Source organism: Hippoglossus stenolepis, chromosome 13 (assembly GCF_022539355.2).
Source record: "Hippoglossus stenolepis isolate QCI-W04-F060 chromosome 13, HSTE1.2, whole genome shotgun sequence".
In the NCBI taxonomy this organism is placed as follows: Eukaryota; Metazoa; Chordata; class Actinopteri; order Pleuronectiformes; family Pleuronectidae; genus Hippoglossus; species Hippoglossus stenolepis.
This window is the reverse complement of record NC_061495.1, coordinates 13,309,545-13,331,811: the sequence shown is the minus strand read 5'-3', so window position 1 is coordinate 13,331,811 and position 22,267 is coordinate 13,309,545. Positions and strand designations below refer to the sequence as shown.

Below are 22,267 nucleotides of genomic sequence, written 5' to 3'. Positions count from 1 at the left end.
TTCCATCAAATGGAAATATTATGGATATTTTGGGAAAATTTTATAGACTTTCCTCCAACATTTACACCAACACATCTGGGGGCATTTTGTCACTGTGGGACCTCCACTAGAACTTGGAATAAAACACAAAACAAATACTACATTCCCATTTATTCTCACTAGATTTGTCTCAGTTGTGCCTGTAATTGTGTTTATGAGATTTTGGAAATGTGAACTGATACTAACTATACATACACATGTGCAATAACTATTCACACACACTCCATACAGTTAGATTTCAAGCACCTCTGAATGTATATAGTCTAAGTTTTGTATTGGACTTTTTTTATAGTAAGTGCTTTTTACCTTACTTTTAATTGGATTTTTATTTAACTATTGCACTTCTGAGCTTTCTTTTTGTCCAACACCTTTCTTTGTACTGTTGACCCTGAGTTAACTGCATATGACAAATACAACTTGAAACTTGATTTATCTGAATGGTAAATGATCTGTATTTACATCACAGATCAACACTCACACATTCTGTCAATAACTTCATCCCTCATCAGAATACTTAGTTTTATCCACACAAGTCCGGCTGTGTTTTGTGAATGAGCATTGTTACAGTGCTCTTGTTCAATAAAGTTTTCGACCTCTTCTGCTGTCACACATCCGGGGCCTCTGCATACATCACACCGCGCACGCGCACTCTTCCGCTGTGGTACGACCTCTGCATCGGTAAGTGTGTGATCTGAGATTGAATGAGACTTCACTTCTCTAACAAATCCGTCTTCATCCTCCCAGCAGAGCGACCATCGCAGCGCACATGTGAGCGGGCGGCGCGGGGCGGACGTGGATGTGCATGTTGTTGTGTGTATTTCCCCCGTGGAGCCTTTATTCGCCTGTTTGACCTTACAGTTCCTCTCCGGTTCTTCCCTCCGCACAGAGACCCGGGATTCACGACAGCATTTGACCCGAACCGGATCCAACGACCAACCCCCCCACACATAGAAAATGTACGCCTGTGCAAAGTTCGTCTCCACGCCGGCGCTGGTGAGTTGTCTCCCCGGTGTGTTTCCGTGGTGTCGCCGCTCAGAGCCGCCGGGCCTCCGCTTGAACTTGACTGCAGCTCAGTGGCAAGGGTATCTGCAGAGGAGGCCGGCATGCTAACCAGCTAATGCTAACGCACTGGAAGACACTGATATTTAACACTGTGACATGGTAGCTTTGATATTCACAAAGACAATGCACGTTTATTATCTTTACTAGACTGCCTCCGTGTCTCTGCTGTAGCTCCCAGCGGCCATATTCAATGATAGCCGTCAGCTAAGGTCATTATTAGCCTGTGTTAGCTAAGAAAAGATCTGAATCCACCTGGAAACCAACAGACACCTCTGAGCTACTGATGCACAAACCATCAGCTCCTCTATTCTGCATTTTACAATCTGCAAAGTGACGCTGCCTGGTGTTTCTCCAAGGTCACTTTACAGTTTCTGGTAGCTCCACCCGGCTAACCACTGACAACCACAATATGTCTGCTTGGGAATAAGTTTGCTCTGTTGCAGTCTTCCTGCACCTTACACCAGCATGTCACTAAACTAGCCACAAGAGGCTGTCAGGACAAACTGTACCAACAAACCTCCAAATGCCACAGGTCACACTGTCACTGAGAGGAATGACACTGTGACTGACAAAGTGACTTTCAAGGTGTCTCCCACCTGCCGTCTGTTTGAGAATAGTACCAACAATGTGTTTCATGTCACAGAGAGTTTGTGCTCATGCTGTGTAACTGGACCTGTACTGTTTCAGTTTTTTTTAAATGCTTGTGTCCTTGCTGCAGGTCCGTGCTGGTTCCCGGGCTCTTTACAGACCCCTCTCTGCCTCTGTGCTGTCCAGGCCTGAGATCCAATCAGAGGTAAGAGGACATGCAGGGGGCTTTCTGCAGAGATTGATTGTGCAAACATCGAGTCAGATGCTTGGTTATTTATAACAGTTTTTTTTTTATTGAATTGTCTTATACTTGATAACAAAATCAAATGTAATGCCAAATGCTTAGACCTGCAATATGACATTTGAAATGTAGAGCAGCTCATGCTGCAATTTTCTGTCCAAGACCAGGCACAGTTGTTTGTCTGAACCAGACCTGAGCTTGATTTATTAATCTTTTCCCAGATTACAGGCTCTTGCAGTGTAGAAAGTAAAGTAAATGGCCCAGCCAGCGTCACTGGCCCCGACCTGAACCCATGTATAATTACACATCTTTAGTTATTACAGCCACACTTATTTTGAAATAAAGAAGCAACTTATGTCGGTTTTGGTGCTCAGCAAATTTACTTAAAGGTCCAGTGTGTAAGATTTAAGTGAGAGGGATCTATTGTCAGAAACTGAATATTAAAATAATCATAGAGGGGTTTTCACTAGTGTGTTCCATCTAAATTGTATGAATTGTTGTTTTCTTTACTCTAGAATGGCCTCTTTATATTTAAATACTTTATATTTACATCGGTAGTGGTTCCTCTCTACGGAGGCCGCCATGTTTTTTACAGTAGCCCAAACTGGACAAACTAAACACCTTTTGAGTTTCTATGACAACTGAAGGCTGCCACAGGTTCTTTCATGTTTGGAAATATTCAGCTGCAACATGCAACTTCGCCACTAGATGTCACTAAATTCTACACACTAAACCTTTAACATGAGCGCAACTAATCACTAAGACTGACAGTTTACACGTTTTGTCTTCTCTTGCTCCAGAGCAATGTCGCTCTGATGCAACAGAGCCCCCTCACCCAGGTCATACTGAGGGGCTTCCAGACCAGCGCTGTCAGCAGGGACATTGACACCGCTGCCAAGTTCATCGGAGCTGGAGCTGCCACAGTGGGAGTAGCCGGATCCGGTGCTGGTATTGGGACAGTGTTCGGCAGTCTCATCATCGGCTACGCTAGGTTTGTTTTGCGCTTTTGTCACATTACCTGAAAATATCCTTGAAATATTCACTTGTATCAATAAGAATACGAATTTTTCCTAGATGCACTGACAGTTTTGTTCTTGTTCTCTCTCAGGAACCCATCTCTGAAGCAGCAGCTGTTCTCATATGCCATCCTGGGATTTGCCCTGTCTGAAGCTATGGGACTGTTCTGTTTGATGGTCGCTTTCCTTATCCTGTTTGCAATGTAAAAAGAATCTCCTGTCATGTGACACGCTCATTACAGATGTGACTACATATTTTATTGTGGCTACCAAAATTGTCCCGTGTTGGTGTCATGGAAATGTACATTTTCAAGTCTTTCAGACACTATCGAAATAAGCAAAACGTGTATTGTACGAATGTAAGAAATTACGTCATTAAAATACATGTATTTGACTATTTAAAGAATGGCAGTAACTTTTGTGTGGAATCTCAGAGCAGAGAGCGGTCGGCTTTCCTGAATGTCATCTTTTCTGTGAAGCAGCTCTTTGACTTCAGCTTTGTTTTTCTCACAGCATCACATGCAAGCTTTTTAGGGTCCAGCTTAATGACTTCTTGGTTCAGCTGCAGTTAAATAGTAATGTAATTAGGCAGCAAGTGAGTGCTTGCTTTTGTAAATGGCATTGAATAAATCTAGACAATTTAATTAAGTTAAACAATGGGTTTTGACTTTTTTGAATGTAACTAATGAAAGTCCTTGGTAGGTGGTTCCAAAAACTGAAAATCGTAAGTTGGGCTGATAGGACTGAACTAATTTAGGCTGAAACTGTTGAATCAATTGATTTTAAATGTCAGTTTTAGTAATAGATTACTTGTTCAGGTCATTAATCAATCAAAAAAAGCACAACATTGCTGGTTCCAACTTCTCTAAGGTTTTCTTACACAATGTTGAAGATCTATAGATGCCACAGACATTTTTGGGAATTAATGAACTTCAGGATATTTATAGAGTAAATGAATAAAAAAACAGGCAAACATGTACACAACTATATTTTAATAGCTCTGTATGGTAACCATGTTGAAGTAAGATTAAAATCTTCGATTACAGGTTTTTGCTAATAAATCACCCTCAACCTAGGAAGCTGATATAAGTTGGCAAAGGTTTCTGCAATGCATTTATATGCTAAATATACAAGCAAAATTTATTAATGTGCAAACAAACATACAAACCTTTCATAGATATGAACAAAAAAGCTAATACACAATTATTGGAGTCAGCAATAACTAATGCATAAAGTTATGTATCTATGCCCCGCTTCTGGATAGTGATGAGATCAAGGTTATTTGTGGAAAGATTTGCTTTATACATGTAAGAATGTATACTTTATAATTGTAATATTTACTGTTATGACAAAGTCCATGTTTTGTTCAAATGTAGCCGTGACATTCTCTCCTATTGCAACAGAATAACTAGTTTTACTCTGCATAAATTTAAGTATGAAGTAAAAGAAATGAAAAAGTTGCTGAGGATGAACTTAGATGGCTTTTTAAAACTTTGTTCATTGAAAAATCTTATAAAAGGAATCGGGAATAACACTGACAGCATAGTTAAACTGTAGTAAATTATGTATGATTGAAAAATACAAAACAGAAATAAACATGTATAAAAATATGCATAAAAACAACTGAAATATAGTACAGTGAATATGGCTTATATTAACAGCCTAATTTAAGAACTGCAGATACGTGCTCAACACAGAAAATAGTGGCAGCAGTGCAGTTAAATATATAGTCGTGTAGATAATTATTAATTAGAAGGAAAAACACATTTTATATAACGTTCATATAAAGGAGAGAAAAGAAAAAGGGGTGAAACAGTCAAACTAGAAACACAGTCTATGCTAATAACCCATTCGTGTGACGTTCACGGAAGTGCCCGAGCTGTTCTCGCGATACTTTGGCTCGGTCGTGGGATTTGGAAGGGTAGTGGCTGAGGGTAAGTGACCACACAAACATTGCGTCTTGTCGGAAACATGCTGTTAAACACTGTGTCGGTGTCACTGTTCGAGACCCGAGCTCCGGTACAACACGACGGCCCCGGAAAACCCGCTGACATGTCCCGTGTTTGCAGAGAGATTCAGCTCCAAACATGGCGACGGTTGTATGTTAACGCGGGGGCTCGGGCTATATCATGGAAGCGGCTGGAACAGACGCCCCCCCCCCACACACCTCTGCTTTACACACCTTACAGGGCTGATGTGTGCGGGGTTTTCTCGTCATGTTTACAACATATACACAACACGTGTGGTTCAGCGTGTTGTTATTTAGTCGCGTGTTTGTAGCAGAATGAATGGAGGGGGAGCTCAGCGTCTCGTTCTGGTGTGAACAACCGGAGCAGCCGCCCTTCATCGACACGCTTTGTCCAGAGCCTCCGACCTGTCACCTCCACGCTGCTGCTCCGCTTCTCTCACACTGTCTGATCCCAGATCTGCATCTGCTGAATGTCATTTTAACAACAAGCCGCAACGTTTACTTGACACACTGAAGCCTCCATGTTCTCATCTGTGACTCTGTCTGCAGCGCACATCTGTAGGTTTGATGTTTATCTCCAGTTTGTCCTGTTTGATTCCAGGGTGACACAACAGGAATCCCTTAATATGAGTGATGATAAACCTTTCCAGTGCACTGCTCCTGGCTGTGGACAGGTAAGTTATCACCATTAACACAAACTCTGCCACTATTTCACATTACTCTCTGTGTGTGCAGACAGACCTGATTCACATGTGTGGGGTCAAAGGTCTTGTTGACTCCCAAGATTCCTGCACATGACACACATGGCAGCTCCATGGTGTTGTGTACAGAGAGGCTGACACCAATCAGGTCTCATATTAGAGCACTTACAAACACAATGTTTATCTTTGAGTTCATGGTAATAGATGATTGAATGAAACACATTTAATTTAAGATCATGCACAACGTGGGATGTCCTGTGGCCTAATTGCTAAGTTCATACCACAGAGCCACATACCTTTTGTTGCATGGCATACTCTTCTCTATCTGACTTTGTTCCTTGTTGCTTGGTCAACTGTCGAACTGTAAATGTCTTAGGATCAGTTTGAAATTTCATTTTGCATCTTCATTGACTTTGTCCTTAATTTGAAGACCTGTTGAAGCTTCAAATTCGACAGTTGTCCTTTCCCACTCTGTGTCACAGGCTCAGCAGCACTAACATAATGTAGCTTTGTGTAATAAGATTAATTGAAGCAGACTTTCCTTAACAAATAATTGTGTTTTACACTGTTACTTTTGAAAGAGGGAACTAGTAACTGATTTCTAATCCTCAATAACTTGCCCAACACAGTTAAAATCAACAGATAGACATTTAAATGTGTTATGTAGATGTAATAACCTGGTTTTCTTCTCTGTTCTTGTTGCTTGTTCTCACCATGTATTGTCAATAGTCCACAATGTTTACTTTTTCAAACTTTAACAGAAACTGTTTTGTTCCCCAGACCTTATTCATGTACATCATAATCATCCCATCTGTTTTCTTCTCTGACCTCATGCAGAGATTTACAAATGAAGACCACTTGGCTGTCCACAAACACAAACATGAGATGACCCTCAAGTTTGGTCCAGCGAGGAACGACAATGTCATCATTGCTGGTAAATGTTCTTGAAGTCAATATAGTTTGGTATAACTGATACTTTTGACCAGTGCACTGAAGGTTGTCCTCTGCCGCAGATCAAACCCCTACACCTACCCGCTTTCTGAAGAACTGCGAGGAGGTCGGGCTCTTCAATGAACTCGCAAGTCCGTTTGACCACGACTTCAAAAAAGCGGCTGAAGATGACATTAAAAAGGTTCTTCTCATTAAACCTGGTGGCAGATGACTTGACACCTGTTTGTTCTATAATTTCCATCTAGCTTGGTCCATTACTGACGTCTTCTTCTTCTTCTTTTCTTTAGTTACCACTGGATTTGTCACCTCTTGCGACGCCCATCATACGCAACAAAACTGAGCCACCCACACCTATGGAGGAGGCGCATCGAGACAGCCCTCTGCCTCACCCTGAATCCACAACAAGTGAGGACAAGGTAAAGTTTTAAATAAACTAGTACACGGGTAAGTTACCAAGACTGTTCATGAAGGATATTCTCCTGCTTCTGTGATTTAGTTATTTACTCTGGAATCAGCAGATCTCCTGTATGAATATTCTTCTGATAGGTGTTTTGGTCATTTTAATTGGACTTTGACTGAAATAATGTTATGACTCACACTGTTGTGTAAGCTAGAGATGTTCAGATACCGATACCAGCATCGGAAATGCCCCAGATTCTGCTGGAAATGCATCATTGGGCATCAACAAGTACGCAAATCCATGTTCTGATTTGATACCACTTCTTTAGAGTGTATTCATTTTACCCAGATAAAACTGCAGATTTTCCCCCAAACACTTTTTCTCCAGAGCTAGAATGTCAACAATTTGACAATATTTCATGCTAGAAGGTCCCATAAGTAAAATGGACATGTAAGACGTATGTATGTATTTTTTTCCCCCAAAAGGTTTAACCTGGTTATTGGAATCGGTTATGTGAGGGGAAAAATGGTATCGGAACATCTCTAGTGTAAACACTGAAGAAATACTAACAATGCTGCACAAAAGATTATTTATAATTGGAGATATAAGGTTGATTTGATTTTATATTTGATTTTGTTTGTTGAGGAAAAAGTAAAATATCAGCATCATCATCTGGTTTTGGTGAAACACTTCCTGCAGCTAAGGTGTTGTATGATGTTTTCAGGACTTATCTTTGCGGCCAACCTCACTGCCAACATCCACTATAGTCCATCCTGCCTCCCTCCAAGTCCCCAATGTACTTCTAGCAACCTCAGAGGCTAGTGTTGTAATACAGCAAGCTCTCCCATCGCCAACATCTAGCTCTGTTATTACCCAAGTCCCATCCACTAATAGACCCATAGTGTAAGTAACTTGCAATGTCAATTTTTTTTTTAAAGAATCTTAGTTTTTAGTGAATTCATCCTTTTCCTTTTCGTTTTTTAAATGATTTTTGTGCAGTTTTGTCTTGGTGAGCTCATATTTCATGAAGCATGTGCTTGTTTTTTTATTTGCAGACTTCAATAGTCAGATTTTCAAAAACATCAGTGTTGCTCAAATACGGACGTTTTCCCCTGATAATCATCACGATAAGACTTATTATATATTGTTGTTACTTTTGCTCTTGATTGATCCCTAATATTCCTGATAATTGTTATGCTATGTTATGACAAAAAAGATTTTCCTTTTGTCTACTATTCTGGTGGTAAAATCACAGATTGAATTTGAAAACTGTTATCAGAGTTTAAAGATTCATTGCGATCTAAAAGAAGGTTTATGCCGATATGATTTGCTGAAAATCTCAGTTTTCCGCAAAGTCCATTTGTGAGCAGAACTGATGTTATTTATTGGATCTATTGTGGCAGTAAAACATGTTGTTTTAATGAATTTATGCAACAATTGTATTTACTTTAAGTCTGGTTTGATTTGGGTTTTGGGTTCATTTTACTCCCATCAGTTGTTGCTTGAATATGATTTTATGTAAGTTTGTAAATCAGTAGCGACGCTCGTCTTAAAGATTCTGTTTTGTGTGTTTTTTATCACAAAGTTGTCTGTTTTCCTTACTTTGTTTTCCCCCCCCCCTTCTCTCCTTCAGCCCAGTGTCGGGCACCTTCCCTGTGCTCTTACAGCTGCCTAACGGCCAGACCATGCCAGTTGCTATACCTGCGACTATTACAACCTCAAGTGTACATATTCCAACTACAATCCCTGTGAGTTTTCTGCTGGTCATACTGTGTTAATGCTGTGTTTTCCTATGTGTTTAAAAACTGGATTTTAGTCAGCTGTGAAATTTTGAAAAAGTCTCACCTCAACATCCATTTAGTAGCGTTCTTGACCTTTTGAACATATCGCAACATAGTTACTAAATGCATCTTGTGGGGAGTGTTTGGTTTTCTAGGCACTAAAAGGAACAAACTAATGAACTTAAATATTTGTTTTGTATCTTACTGCTGTAGTCCATTGTGTAGACTAACAAACTCACTGGACTGTGTCAAATAACACGCTTTACTGGGCGCCAGTTTGCTTATTTGTGCATCCTGGAGATTTAACATAAAAATACAAATCCCTTCCATGGGAATAACAGCTTTTGACTCACGTTTTGAATTTGATGTGCACAGAAAAGTATAAACATCAGCAATTTTCCAGTCCTCCACATGTGTCATTCAAAATAAACTTAAGCTGCAGGCGTAATATTAAAAATCTCTTTTGCACTTCTTGGACAAAGGGACTCTTTACAACGTTGGCACCTCAGATTTGGCAGTCACTGGAAGCAATAGAGGTTGAGTGAAATAATGGACTTTGGAGTACAACTGTGTCACTGTGACAAGAGACACAGGAATTGGCTGAGGCACAGCAGGCTCCAGTCCAGGATACTTCACTACTATTTGTCCTTGTACAATTAGAATTAGCTCTCTTAATTTCTGGCAGAGCAGATAGATGATGCTACTAATGTGTTTAGCAAACCAATCATAACTGCAGCCATGACAGCGTCTCATATCGGAAACATATTGTAAATGAAAGTCCTGCTGGTGTTTTTTTGAACTCCCTCATGTGGAAGCGTGTCTTGTTGTACACTGTAGTCCTGATTATCTGTGTGGAACACTGAGCAACACATGATTATCTCCTGATAGCGGCACAGCGGGGAAAGAACCTATATCTTCTCAGTCTGTGGGGATTGAGAAAGCTGTTGACAAGCAAAGCAGTGCAAAAGTAAATGGCGAACATGAGCCACCAGTGGGCCTCCCTTTCCCCTCGATCATCTCCTCCCCCCTTCTTCGTTCTCTCCCTCTCCAGCGCTCCCCACCTCCCTCTCTCTTATTGTCTTACTGTGAGGGGAGCCTGGCTCTGCCCTTACGACTCGTGTCTCTCCATCCTCTCTTCAGTTTCCCCGTCCATATGCTCTCTCGCAGACAGGCGGAGGTTCATTAGCGTGCACACTGCATCTCCAAGTGGCGCTGCCTCCACAAAATAACAGGCCATCCGACCTAATGAGGCTGAGATATGAGGAAACTATGAGAGCCTGCCGCGGCTGTGTGTGTGTGTTTGTGTTGTGCCGCCTGCCTTTTTTACTGCCGTAGACTAATTTTCTCTGTGCTGATCTGTGTCTGTGTCTCTGCCGTCAGCTTGTCAGACCTGTCACCATAGTGCCTAACGTCCCCGGGATCCCAGGACCTCCCTCGCCACAGGCACAACCACAGCCACAGCCTCAGCCCGCCCAATCAGAAGCAAAGCTGGTATTTATTATCTCTTCCTTTACATCAAATATTATTTCTGTGTTGGAGTCTGTTATTTCCCTTCTGAGAGCGATAATAACAACCAAAGTAATGAGAGAGCTCGACTACAAAGACATAGTTGCCGTCTTTGACCTGATGAGGGCGCTAGAGGAAGCTTGGGTAAGCAGTGTGTAAGCAGTATGTTAGATTTTTAGTTACCACCCCCCTTTCATAACAGTAAAGGTTTCAATAATCAAATCTTTGTTTTGGTTTATTTAGCATAAAAGCCAGACATCTTGTGGTCACAGCTTCACAAATAATAATAATAATTGTAATTTAGAAAATAATGGCCTATACATACATTTTTTTCACAATTTAAATGAGAAGATTCAGGTTAAAGTGCTTCTCCAAACAAGAATAAAAACAGTGTTAGGCCAAAAATTTACAATAATTGAAATATTAAAAACAACATCAGTAAAACCAAGTGTGAGAGTTACCTCTCATCTTTGTCGTGCATGATAATAAACTGAATATCTTCAGGCATATGTGACCCAACAACACATGTGAATGCGTTGCGCGACTCTGAGGCATTTCTTGATGACACAATTATTAAATGATTAAGAAAATAATTACGTATTAATTATAAACGAAAGTATTGATTTATAATACGTCAGCTGTTAAAAACTGAAATACAAGAACTATTGGGGAGAAGACGTCACAGCAGTCCTGTAAGCTCTTGAAGTCCTCCTACATAAAACATGGTAGTTGAAGGGCGGGGATATGAAGTGTTGTGAGGTAGATCAGTGGCAATGTGATGAAACACGGATCACAGAACCTGTAAGCGTTCCCAGCATGGTCTGTCTGTGGAAATTAACAGATAAACCATGGAGATGAGGTGTGTGTGTGTGTGTGTGTGTGTGTGTGTGTGTGTGTGTGTGTGTGTGTGTGTGTGTGTGTGTGTGTGTGTGTGTGTGTGTGTGTGTGTGTGTGTGTGTGTGTGTGTGTGTGTGTGTGTGTGTGTGTGTGTGTGTGTGTGTGTGTTGGGAGGGAAGGATTGATTCTGACTGGCAAGAAGGAGGGAAGGGAGTGGGAGGTGGGGGTTGTCGAGGATCATGGGGTAACGGAGAAGACAAACGTGGAGACAGCGTTGTGCTCAGCACGCCGTCATCGGGGCCAACTGGAGGGGGGCTACCAGCGAACGCCAGCTGGGGGCATCCTGGCACACGCTCAGCGAGGCACATTAAGTCGGCCTCACCCTGCATGGAACCTTTTGTTCAGCAGAATCCTGCCTGACCTGCACCCCCTCTTACTCCCAGCACCTCCCACCGCACTGAGCTCATCAGCAAACACCTAATGAGCCCGCGTCAAGAAAACAGGCCCCCGCTCAACCTGCCCGCTCCCCCGCCCCCACCTGGCTCTCAGGGGGCGTGGAGACGGCACTTTACAAGGACTGATGATGCTGCAAAGACCACAATAATGATAATTAACTTGCTGAATTTAGAAGATTATGCTGTTAATTAGTTGCAAAATAAAGATAAGTAATATAGTAGCAGATGGTTGAATAACACCCATGAGATGGAGGGTTATTACACTGATGAGGTTTCCATGGCAGAGATGAAATATGAATCTGACTGGCTTTTCTCTCGTTCTATGGGCCATTCCAAGAGAATAATATCTTGTTTCTGCCAGAAGAGCTTCTGGAAGGGTATTACACTATAAACTAATTTGGTAGATAGATTGCTCTGGCAAAGGTAGTTGTTAGAATAATGTGCTCCTCTGTTTTCTCATGTAAATGTATTCCCTCTCACTTTGTTATTGCTTCGAAAGGCTCATTCACTTTCACCTTGTTTGCTCAGTGCTTGATGCTGGAGGAATTGGCCTGTGAATCATGGAGACCAATCTGCAGAGAAACAGTTTCTGTGTATGTGTGTGTCACATTCACTCAATGTTGAGAAAAAGAAAAGGTTTTTGATAGTTTGGCTCATGTTATGTATCATGGACACCCCTCACCTTTTGAGTGTGACACATGTTTGCATTAGACACCTTGTTGATTTTTTAACTTTCTACTTCCTCTTGGATTACTTTCTTTCTCGACTTATTTCATTTAGTTTTTTTATTGTGGAATCTTATTTTATAACTTTAATTTTGAGGGGAATCCCAACGTAGTTGTAGAAGGAGGATATTTTATATATTCTTAAAACCGTCCTTGTTAATATAGTCAACAGTGATAGATCTCTCTTCTTTTTCACTACTTTGAGCTCAGTAGTTTCATTGAAGTTGGTTCACAAAGTGCTAAAGACTCGGTCTGGTGGTGTTATTCGTCTTTTGGAACTTCGTCCCTTAACATCTTCGAGCGCATTTATTTTAAGCATTTGAGAAATGTTTTTAAATTTCATGCGTTTCATTTCATGCTCTTCACAGCACCTGTAAAAAGACACTAAGCACTTCTTTTACTTCATGTTTTTTCCTCAGATTAATCCCACACTTTTTTATCATTCAGTGGCTCAGGTCTGAATTCTCAAATGTACACTTTAGTTTTCCGTTGGTCTCGCTTGACAGTTGAATATCTTGCAGAGGACCGCTCAGGAGATCTGTGCTATAATCGCATCCTGTGGATTTATTTCTCTGAGGGAAATGGAAATGGAAACGCGATTAAAACATGACAGGACTTGGGCAAATAAGATCAGGGAATAAAATAATACTAAAATCATTAAAAGCTTTAAAACAATAGCAATGTAATAATAAAATAGACGGGTAATATAATTGTCTTCTAGGATTAACAAAGTTTTTTTTTTTATATGTTACAAGAAATTATTTATAAACTGTCACGGTTTCTGCAAGACTACAGTGCCTTGAAAATACCATTTGATATTCAACTTCAAAAGTCTTACCTTGTATAGTCTAATGTTTAAAAAATATATTGAACGATAAAACAACAAAAATGGTCCTCATATTTACTCTACTCACATAGTTGACTGAAGTGTTTTTCTTGTATGAACTATTTCTTTGCAGGAACAGTTTAACGTTTGTTTCCCCTGTGCTTGAATTCTCTTCCAAGAAGCTGAACGCCACATTGAGCCAGCATCTTCCTCAGGTAACCAATGGAGATGGTGGTGAAGTCCAGAGCAGCGCTGTGACCCACACTGCTGCTCCTCCAGCTCCGACTCCAGCTCCAGCCCCAACCACAGCCGTGGTCCTAACTCCCGTTCCCCACCAGCCCACTCTCGAGGAACCCTCCCCTCCTTCTCTTCAGCAGCCGGCCACCTCCACCACAGAGACACCTGTAAGTGTTCACAACACTACAGTACACATGGATTAGTCTCTTCTTATGACAGTGTTGCGTCAGTGTCCCAGAGAAGAGAGGACTTTATTTGTGTCTTTATTTGTGGATTAGTGTACATGCAGAATAACATAATACTGACTGCATTAGAGCCTACAACAGATGTGGTGTTTTTTTTATTTTGTTTTGATCGTAGCTCTTCTGTGTGAATATTCCTGTTTTTGTGCAGGCTTCCCCGGTTCCCCCTGCGCAAAACCCTCCGATCACAGGGGGGCGGCGGCGCAGAGCCACAAGCGAAAACCCTGACGAGAAGCGGCGCAAGTTCCTGGAGCGTAACAGGGCTGCAGCTTCTCGCTGTAGGCAGAAGAGGAAGGTGTGGGTCCAGTCTCTGGAGAGGAAAGCAGATGACATGAACTCCGTGAACGGACAACTACAGGTGCTTTTTTACTTCTGACCCTCACTCGCTGCATGTAAACACAGCTGCTCAGAAAGTGTCACTTTCTCTATGTACGCACACCCACGTCTGTTTATCATCATCTGCTGCCGGCACAAGCATGTGTACACAGACTTTTCCCTTCTGTGGTGATGAAGTCATTAAAGCCGATTAAGAAGAGCTGTCATGTGACAGCAGCAGTATGTGAGCCCTTTACATCGATATGTCCCTGTCAATAAAGATGTATCCTCCAGATGTCAGCTGCACACAAGCGTGTCTTCGCTTCTGTCTCAGCAGTTTACCGAATGGCCTCAAAAATCTCCTAGGGAAAGGTGTCTTTTTGAACCTTCATTTCGCTGGAAGCAATTAGGATCTGATGCTGACAAGTTCGAAACAGTTCATGTATCTGCTGTCTCTGTTGATAAGTGTGAGCCGGGGGTGCAGCACATCGGTGTTCCAGACAATTAAATGAGATGTGGTGTTTATTTGCTCACTGTCTCATTTTTCTATGAAAGCAGAGTAAGATGTGGAAGGTGGAGGAGGGGACAGACGGCACAGGGAAAAAATGCCGTTTGTGTCAATATCTGGTTCACAAAACAAGTTATCACCACTTGTCATGGGTGCACCAGCTGAGGATTTACATAAATATAGGTAGAAGAAAGAGGAAGGATGGGTGAGTGAATGGGGCTTTAAACAGTAAGATCATCGCTGTTAACTACAAAGAAGAGAACAACATGTGGCGGAGAATAAAAGGGCTGCTTTATATGAAGGCATTAATCAGCAGTGCCGTTTTTGTAAAAAAGGAACACGCTGACACGGCCCAGCTGATCAGTGAAACTGCCTCTAATGATGCACAATTATTTTAACATCATCCTTAACTGGCTTTTTAATGAGGTGTCAGACCAGGCAGCTCACAGGGCTCCCAGCGTTACCCGAGGCCCATTTGCTCAATTTTGATTAATTCAGAAAGTTAGAAACAAGTGAAACTCTCAAAAGTCCAACATAGCCAGGATTTACATTCTCTGTCAACGTCAGTTTGATGTGACTGTAGCTGGAGCGTTGACGGCAATGTTATTGTCACGGTTTTTGACTTCATCTTTCGGTTAGATGATATTGTTGATGCTTTTGTAAGTCAACCAAACACTATTTTCACGGCTAAGCTGTAAAGCAGAATGTCCTCTTTTTTTCACGTTCAACCACTGAAACAAGATTTTGTGTACGAGTCTATTGTGTGGGCTTCTCTCGGGTTAGTTGCACAGGGAGTTGGAAGGAACGCCTGTGTTTATATTGGCTGTAAATGGCAGCAGTCATGGCAAAAGCACTGTGAATATGGCGTTGGCTTCATGTGGTCCATACGCTTCTTCCAGCTGTGTTTTAAATCTGCCTTACAATAACTCAGCGCTGCCAACATCAGCAAGACTAAGCAGATGGAATCAAATGAATTGGCTGCTTTTAGACTAATAGGTTAAGCTGCCCATAGTCCTTTAAAGGAGGAGCGAAGGAGCTTAAATCTGCCATTGGGTGTTCCGCGGGCCCCTGGCCGCTCTAAATCCAGTTAAAGTCACCTTCAGCGTAATGTGGCTCCGTTTTTACGACATGCAGAAATCCTCTGTTCCCCAGGGAGCCGTAACGACACGACTGTGTAAATCTCTGCAGCATCTACAAAGTTGCAGTGACAATCCGAACAGCTCAGCTCTGACAAATGTGCTCGGTCGGTCGGCAGTGAAGGCCCATAATTATTGTGTAGGAAAAACATAAATGAAGAAGTACATCATACTTTATTCTGAATTCATTCACTGTGCTGTTGCCTCCCTGTGTTTGCTCTTCCTTGTGGGACTAAATACAAGTTTAATGTGCAGTAATGAAGTGGTCATGTGTTCTAACTGTACAAAGGTCTCAAGTATTTCACCCTGTGATCCCATTAATAACTTGCATTAGTTAAAACATACAGCGATTCATCTATGGACGACACAGAGCTACATTCACGCTGTGATTTGCTATTTACTGTACTAAGGATTTACAGTATACACACTATGAAGGGTTTTTAAATTAATTATGCCTCCACACTGGCTACAGCCAGAGCCGGAGGCATTATGTTTTCAAGTTGTCTGTATGTCCTATTTTGTAAATGAGATATCTTGGGAATGGTGAGCGGGAATTTCTTAAATCTTTTTGCCGGATGAACTGATTCAATTTCCGTGTTCAAAGGTCAAGGTTAATGTGATTTCACAAAACATGAAAATTCACTCATTATCTACTCACCACTATACTGATGGAGGTGGTGGGTGAAGTGTTTGAGTCCACAAAACAGTTTTGGAGTTTCAGGGGTAAACAGCGTTGCAGCCAAATCCAATGCAATTGAAGTAAATGGCGACCACGTTTTCGAACAAAGAAAAACATAAAATGCCTCCATAATGCTCCAAGTGTTCAAATTCAACTCAAAACGTCGTCATTTACGGCGTCACAATCGTGCCATGTTTTTAGCATAAATGTCCGCTACCGTAAGCACCCTGCACAGGCGAGAGCATGTGTGCGGTGTGTGCGAACTTAAAATAGTGACTTTGTAGCATAGTTTGTCCACCAGAGGGCACTGACACATTGTTTGTTAAATATTCCACTCCGTAAAAACTTTGTCTTTGTCACAGTTTTGGTCAACACGTTTACTAACCAGTTTGTGTACTGTATATAATTAGTAGATGTATCAACTGATATATTGGGATTGGATATTGGTAACTGCCAAAGATCAATATCAAGTACAGGTCCAACTCTACCTCAAACAAAAGGTTAAAACCTTGTTATTACAGGACAAAAGGTTAAAAGTCATATTTTGATTCCCACAAAAAGGAGCTGAAATCTGACTGTTTGAACTATGAGCTCACATCATCTGTTTGTCTTCACGTCTTCATCCGACATGCTGTAGTGACCGTTTTATTTAGAGCTGCTGTGTGTCTCCTCTCTCCCACAGAATGAAGTCACCCTGCTGAGAAACGAAGTGGCTCAGCTGAAGCAGCTTCTCCTGGCTCATAAAGATTGCCCTGTAACCGCCATGCAGAAGAAATCTGGCTATCACAGTGAGTAATGCTCCATTATTCTCAGCCCGAGGCTTCCAGTGAAATGCTCCTGAAATGAGCTCCAGCTAACCACTAGAAGGACACGTCTTACTTATGGCCCAGTGGAAAGAGCTATTGTCGTATTAAATCCCCCTTTTTTTTTTTTGAAAGAAAAAAGTTTGAAAAAGTTCAGATATTTATAGGCTGTGTTGTTTTAGACAAATTCTGACTGGAGGCAGCGACAGAGATATTTCACGAGGCCACAGGTGGTAACTGCAAGAAAGTAATTGTTTGTTCATTTGACACCAAAATAACCATTTGTCAGATCAAGCTAAATATCCACTGTGGATGAAAATGAATGTCTTTATTTAATATGGTATTAAAAATATAATGTTAAACGTGTTCAGCTCACACACCACCATCGTCTTTATGAATACTTGAATATACGAGAGGTTTCTGCCCATTACTGCCTCTTTATTTAAATTCCTATTGTCCGCCTGTACTGTACGTGCCCTCATTTAGAATTATATCACCTATATTTCTTCGTTTCGCGACACCGTGGTTCTGTCAACCCGATCCTCTGCTCATAACTCACCTTCCCTCACAGATGAGCCCGTACGCGGCGAGAGCCAGCGTGCCTAGAGCCACTTTCCCCGCTCGTGCTCTAAACACCTCCGCTGACTTGTATTGACAATGATTGCCTCTGAAATAAGTCCATTAAAGCAGCGAGCTCGACAGGACTGCGGAGCGTCCTCGGGAGGACGTCCACCAAGCTAGGCTGTTCATTATGCATCCCTTATTGCTAACCATTGCACTGACACACGTCACGCGCATTATGGGACTGATGGTTTCCAGGCTGGAGTGGTCCGTCGGAGCCAGGGTCCCATTACGTGTCGTCGGGATTGTTTTTTAGCAGGAAGTGCAGATGAATTGGGTCATCGTTCGCACGTGTTTCTGCGGAGGACGTGTTTCTAGACCTTTTGTGAAGGATGATATTTGGAGCACTTTTTTATGCAGTTTGGAAAATATTTAAGAACCTCGTCGAAAATCGGCCAGTTCATCAGTCTGGTTCACGATGACAGGTGGGAAAGACGGGCAAAGAAGGAAAGCCGACTAATGTGACTAAAAAAAAAGAAGTTCTGAACCTGTTTTCTCTGAGGTCAACCACAGTCAAATCAAATGAGATCAAATACCCCCTGATCGACATCCATTATGTTTCAAATGTGCTTCTTGCAATAGATTTTTAACTGCATGTTATTTAACACTATTCATTATGCAAAAATAGATTTTACAGTATTCACGTTACAATTTAACTGTCGATGTTTAAGTCAGTTTGATCAGCTTTGCAATCCCAACACGTTATGGAGTGTTACGATTCATTACCTCCACCAAGGACATTATATTTATATTATATTTTTGGTGGATTTCTCATGGCTCTTGATGAGAAAATCAGGTATGTGTAGGTGACTGGTATGTGCAATGTGGTGCAAAACCAAATATAAATCAGTCTCTAGCGAATTCAAATGTGTTTTCATAAGGGGCCTTGGCGGTGTTGAGCATTCTACCGAGAGCCATTCTTGTCAAACTCTATTGATTATGCAAAACTAGACATTATAGTAGTGGTCAGTTTGATCAGCTTTGAAATGGCAACACTTTGTGTATCAAACTCCACGAGAAGCCACGCAGCTATTGGCCTCACCACAGGAAGCCTCCTCACTCGCACAGATGTGAATGGGAGGCAATGGTTCACCACTGTTACTACACTGATTTTGCTTGTATCATTTTTTTTCTACTTTAATTTTAAATTTAATTTAAATTTTAATTAAACTTTGCCTTTAATTACAGAAGAACATTAGTACATATGGGGACCTGGTCGGAACAGAGCCCACCGCTGCTGCAGGAGGACTCAAGCCTCCTTATGAGTTCTGCCCCAGATATATTTGATAGTAGATCAAATAATGACTGGAACTACTCCACACTCTTTCCCCCTGTCAACTGTATAAGTGCCCTCCTGGGCCACAAGCGCCCCCTGGCTGGGAATCCCTGAAATAATCGGTCTCTCTAATTAGTCAAACACATTATTTAACTGTGACTGATCCATGGCTCTCACTCATATAAAGGCCTCATCAAGCTCTCACTTTTCCTGAGAGTTACACATCCCATAAGGCCACACTGGCCTCCAGACCCGGTAATACCCTTCATCGTCCTGACCAGGCGTAGCCCTGGCAGGTGGGAGGAAATTACCCAGACTGCCCCGCAAACAAGCCAGGACATGCTTTGAGTTGGCACGCCGAGCCGTCCATCTGCTTTTCCGCGGTGCCCACTTCAGGAATCAGGGGAGCAGAGAGACGCTCCGTCTGCCCGGGGAACCAGGGTCTCTGAGTGTTATCACCGGCCAGCCCTTAATGTCGTTAGGAGTGATAATGCTCACTTGAACATGGAACAAAACCACCGAGCTGATTTATTCTGAGGTTGACCTTCTGGGTTGTAAAGCAGCGTGGTAGTTTAAAGCGCTTTGACATTCACTTGCACTAAATCACACAGTCAAAGTGCAGTGGGGAGTGCACGTGAAGCTTCTAATGTAAAGACGTGCGTACCGTTCTTTAATTGCTTCTTCTTGTTACCGAATCGGTATTTTACAAACTCAAATACGAGTCCCAGTCATTAATTACAAAGTGCCACACCAAGTGACTTCCTATCATTAGCAATATTAATTATCATAGTGCTCCTTATTCCTTTATGAAACAGAGCATGAGAGGAGAATCTCTCCTTTTTCTTTTTCCTTTTTTTTCTTTTCTTTTTTCCATCCGGATCCAATTAATTCAATGCAACTGCCGAACAGCTGGTGGCATTTCAACTCCAAGTCTTCCCGACTCTCCAGTGTGAGCATCATTAAAATCAGGTGCTGTAATCATCTGTCGCTGCAGTAGTTGGCAAGGTAACAAAAAACAAATGAGAGCGCAGTTAGGGATGGGAAACACTGCCACATGCCCCCGAATGTAACGCACCCTTATGATGTGGGTTTAAATTGACATTGGAGCTTTAATTAAAGGAAGGGGTGCACAAGTAGCATTATGGGGATTAATGGAACGCTTTGTGTACACCACACGCAAATAGCTCTTTTACATGTGATTAGGCCGACATGACGGCACTTTCCAGAGCCGTTCTGGATCATATCAGGTAAACGCCGTTAATTAAAAACAGCGGGGAAAGAAAATCCAGACACTGTCGTGATTTAGTTGCTGAATTTCAGTTTTTTTATTTTAACAGTTTCTGACAAAGACGAGAGCTGCGAGGAGATGTCCGTCCCCGGCAGCCCCCAGAATGAGGCCATCCAGCACAGCTCCGTCAGCACCTCCAACGGGGTCAGCTCCTCCTCCACGACCCCGGCCGTCTCCGCCCCGTCCAGCGCCGGCACCATCACGTCGAACCAGAGCACAGAGGAGACCACCCAGTCTCAGCCATCAGGGAGCTGATTGTCCAAAAACTGCGTCCGAGCGTCGTCACCGGAGCGCCGCCGCCTCTTCTGTCTCCGGCCGACGGAGCAAAACGATTCTCTCTCCGCTTCACTTCTGTTTTCTAATTTATTCTCGATCGGTTTGTTTCATGTTTGGTCCGTTTTGTCCTCCATAGGCGATGCTTCTTGAAAATGCAATGTTTTCTCTGGTTGATGAAGACGAAAGTTCAGGCACTTTAGGTGTAAGATGTAAAACACATGGATCAGAAATGTTTTTGTATTTGTGCGAGTTATTCATTAATTATTAATCCTATATTTATTTTTTATTTGATTGTCCTGAAGCAGTCGATCAGTTGATGGTTAGAGTCTTTACCAAAGTGTGTGGTGGCTCATTTATAATAAGTTTGCTTGTTTGTTTTCATGTCTTTTATAAGCACTATCTTTATGATATCGTAGACAACAGTCACTTTTTTTATAATTAGCTTTTTCCATTTTGCACATTTAGAGAGAATTAAGGGTTTACGTTGTTTTAGGTACAGGCAGCTTTTTAAAGGTAGATTTAAACGCTGCCTCGTTACACAGATGTAAATGGACGAATCCGATCTTGTTGTTTTCGTGAGATCATCTGTTGTGGCGTTGTACAGTTTGAATGTTGGAGCTCACCTCTGTTTGTAAAAGAGTCTCCGGGTGAGCTGCTAATGTTTGTTCTTTCATTGACATTCCACCTGTAGTCTGATTGTTCCTGAAGCAGTGATTGTAGGATTGCAGTACTTTTCCATTGCTCAATCATGGTGATGTTGAGTTCATTCAGTGCCATTAATGTTTTTGTAACGACTTCTGTACCTTTTTTAATGCAGTTCCACTCGGGTGCCGTCCTCTCAGATCAAAGGTCTCATATAGATAATCGCAGAGTAGAGGAGATGTCCTGCTTTTATATAATGTCTTTGCTGTTTTCATGATCGCAACAACGTTTTTAGAAAACATTGTAAATAACATCACTGACACATTGTACATGATCTTTCAAGGTGTTGTGTACTTTTGTCTTTTTTAAATAGGGTAGATTCAGTAGTTCTGTTTTAGCACAATAACTCTGTTAGCGGTTAAAAGGTACTGAACTTTAGGATAGACCTCCTGACTTATTAAATTATTATTATAAATGAAAGCGTTCAGATGTGAACTGGAGTCACATCATTTATATTAGAGTAAAACTACTACTGCTTTGTAAGAATCGTGAACGTTTCATCATTGAAATAATCGTACGAAGCAAATTACACCGTGAAGTCAATTTGCCTTTTCTCTTAGTCTGTACGGACTTACTACTGTGTAGTTTCACAACAAGCTAACACCTTGTTTTCATAAAGTCTGTTTTTTCATTTAAATCTACTGTCGTGTGATATCTGCATGAGATAACAATTCTCTACGAGAATTTAACTGTTTGTTCGATAATGTCTCCGTCAGATAAAATATCTTTAAACAAGTTGTTTCAACTTGAGCTGCAGCTCAAAGTTTATGAAAGCTTTAGGTTTTTGTTTTTTATTTATTGACCTTGGCTTAACTTCTAAAACGGGGTGTGATACTGTGTTGAAAGTGTTCTTGTAACTTGTGAAAGTTCTGTAAAAAATTTGAATTGATAAGTTGTTGTAATAAACCTTTTAATATCTCTTTAAAATCCAGTTTGTCTGCATTTAATTCTCCAGGTGGATTTTATATCTCTTAACTATAGATTTAATGAAATATGTAAATTTTTTAAGTAAAAAAACAGTTTTATGATATAACATTTGTTTAAATAGATGTTAATGTCAGTAATGGATAAGTCTACACCACATGTT

The 22,267-nt window shown here is 41.5% G+C and overlaps 2 protein-coding genes across 5 annotated transcripts; both read left to right on the top strand.

Annotated features, from left to right (window-relative positions):
* Positions 1–606: 606 nt before the first annotated feature.
* Positions 607–3,343, top strand: atp5mc3a (ATP synthase membrane subunit c locus 3a). Of its 3 annotated transcripts, none has more exons than XM_035174577.2 (5): positions 607–717; positions 926–1,032; positions 1,820–1,894; positions 2,731–2,921; positions 3,039–3,343. In XM_035174577.2, exons 2-5 carry the CDS (start codon positions 994–996, stop codon positions 3,151–3,153), a joined length of 420 nt encoding a protein of 139 aa, XP_035030468.1. In that variant the 5' UTR covers positions 607–717; positions 926–993; the 3' UTR covers positions 3,154–3,343. The 3 variants fall into 3 exon arrangements, with proteins under 3 accessions (XP_035030468.1, XP_035030467.1, XP_035030469.1); XM_035174576.2 differs by having other exon boundaries at positions 651–807; XM_035174578.2 differs by having other exon boundaries at positions 688–807; positions 898–1,032.
* Positions 3,344–4,785: 1,442 nt separating this feature from the next.
* atf2 (activating transcription factor 2) lies at positions 4,786–22,107 on the top strand. Of its 2 annotated transcripts, none has more exons than XM_035174574.2 (12): positions 4,786–4,880; positions 5,517–5,589; positions 6,454–6,550; positions 6,630–6,748; positions 6,855–6,983; positions 7,692–7,870; positions 8,601–8,715; positions 10,129–10,239; positions 13,280–13,501; positions 13,728–13,934; positions 16,897–17,002; positions 20,252–22,107. In XM_035174574.2, exons 2-12 carry the CDS (start codon positions 5,542–5,544, stop codon positions 20,455–20,457), a joined length of 1,539 nt encoding a protein of 512 aa, XP_035030465.1. In that variant the 5' UTR covers positions 4,786–4,880; positions 5,517–5,541; the 3' UTR covers positions 20,458–22,107. The 2 variants fall into 2 exon arrangements, with proteins under 2 accessions (XP_035030465.1, XP_035030464.1); XM_035174573.2 differs by having other exon boundaries at positions 13,277–13,501.
* Positions 22,108–22,267: the final 160 nt, after the last annotated feature.

Bases quoted from the DNA above. Each gene is read 5' to 3' on its own strand.
- atp5mc3a (XM_035174577.2), top strand. From the start codon at position 994: ATGTACGCCTGTGCAAAGTTCGTCTCCACGCCGGCGCTG. The intron at 1,033-1,819 runs GTGAGTTGTCTC...TCCTTGCTGCAG, and splicing joins TCGTCTCCACGCCGGCGCTG to GTCCGTGCTGGTTCCCGGGC. The intron at 2,922-3,038 runs GTTTGTTTTGCG...GTTCTCTCTCAG, and splicing joins CTCATCATCGGCTACGCTAG to GAACCCATCTCTGAAGCAGC.
- atf2 (XM_035174573.2), top strand. From the start codon at position 5,542: ATGAGTGATGATAAACCTTTCCAGTGCACTGCTCCTGGCTGTGGACAG. The intron at 6,749-6,854 runs GTTCTTCTCATT...TCTTTTCTTTAG, and splicing joins CTGAAGATGACATTAAAAAG to TTACCACTGGATTTGTCACC. The intron at 8,716-10,128 runs GTGAGTTTTCTG...CTCTGCCGTCAG, and splicing joins ATATTCCAACTACAATCCCT to CTTGTCAGACCTGTCACCAT.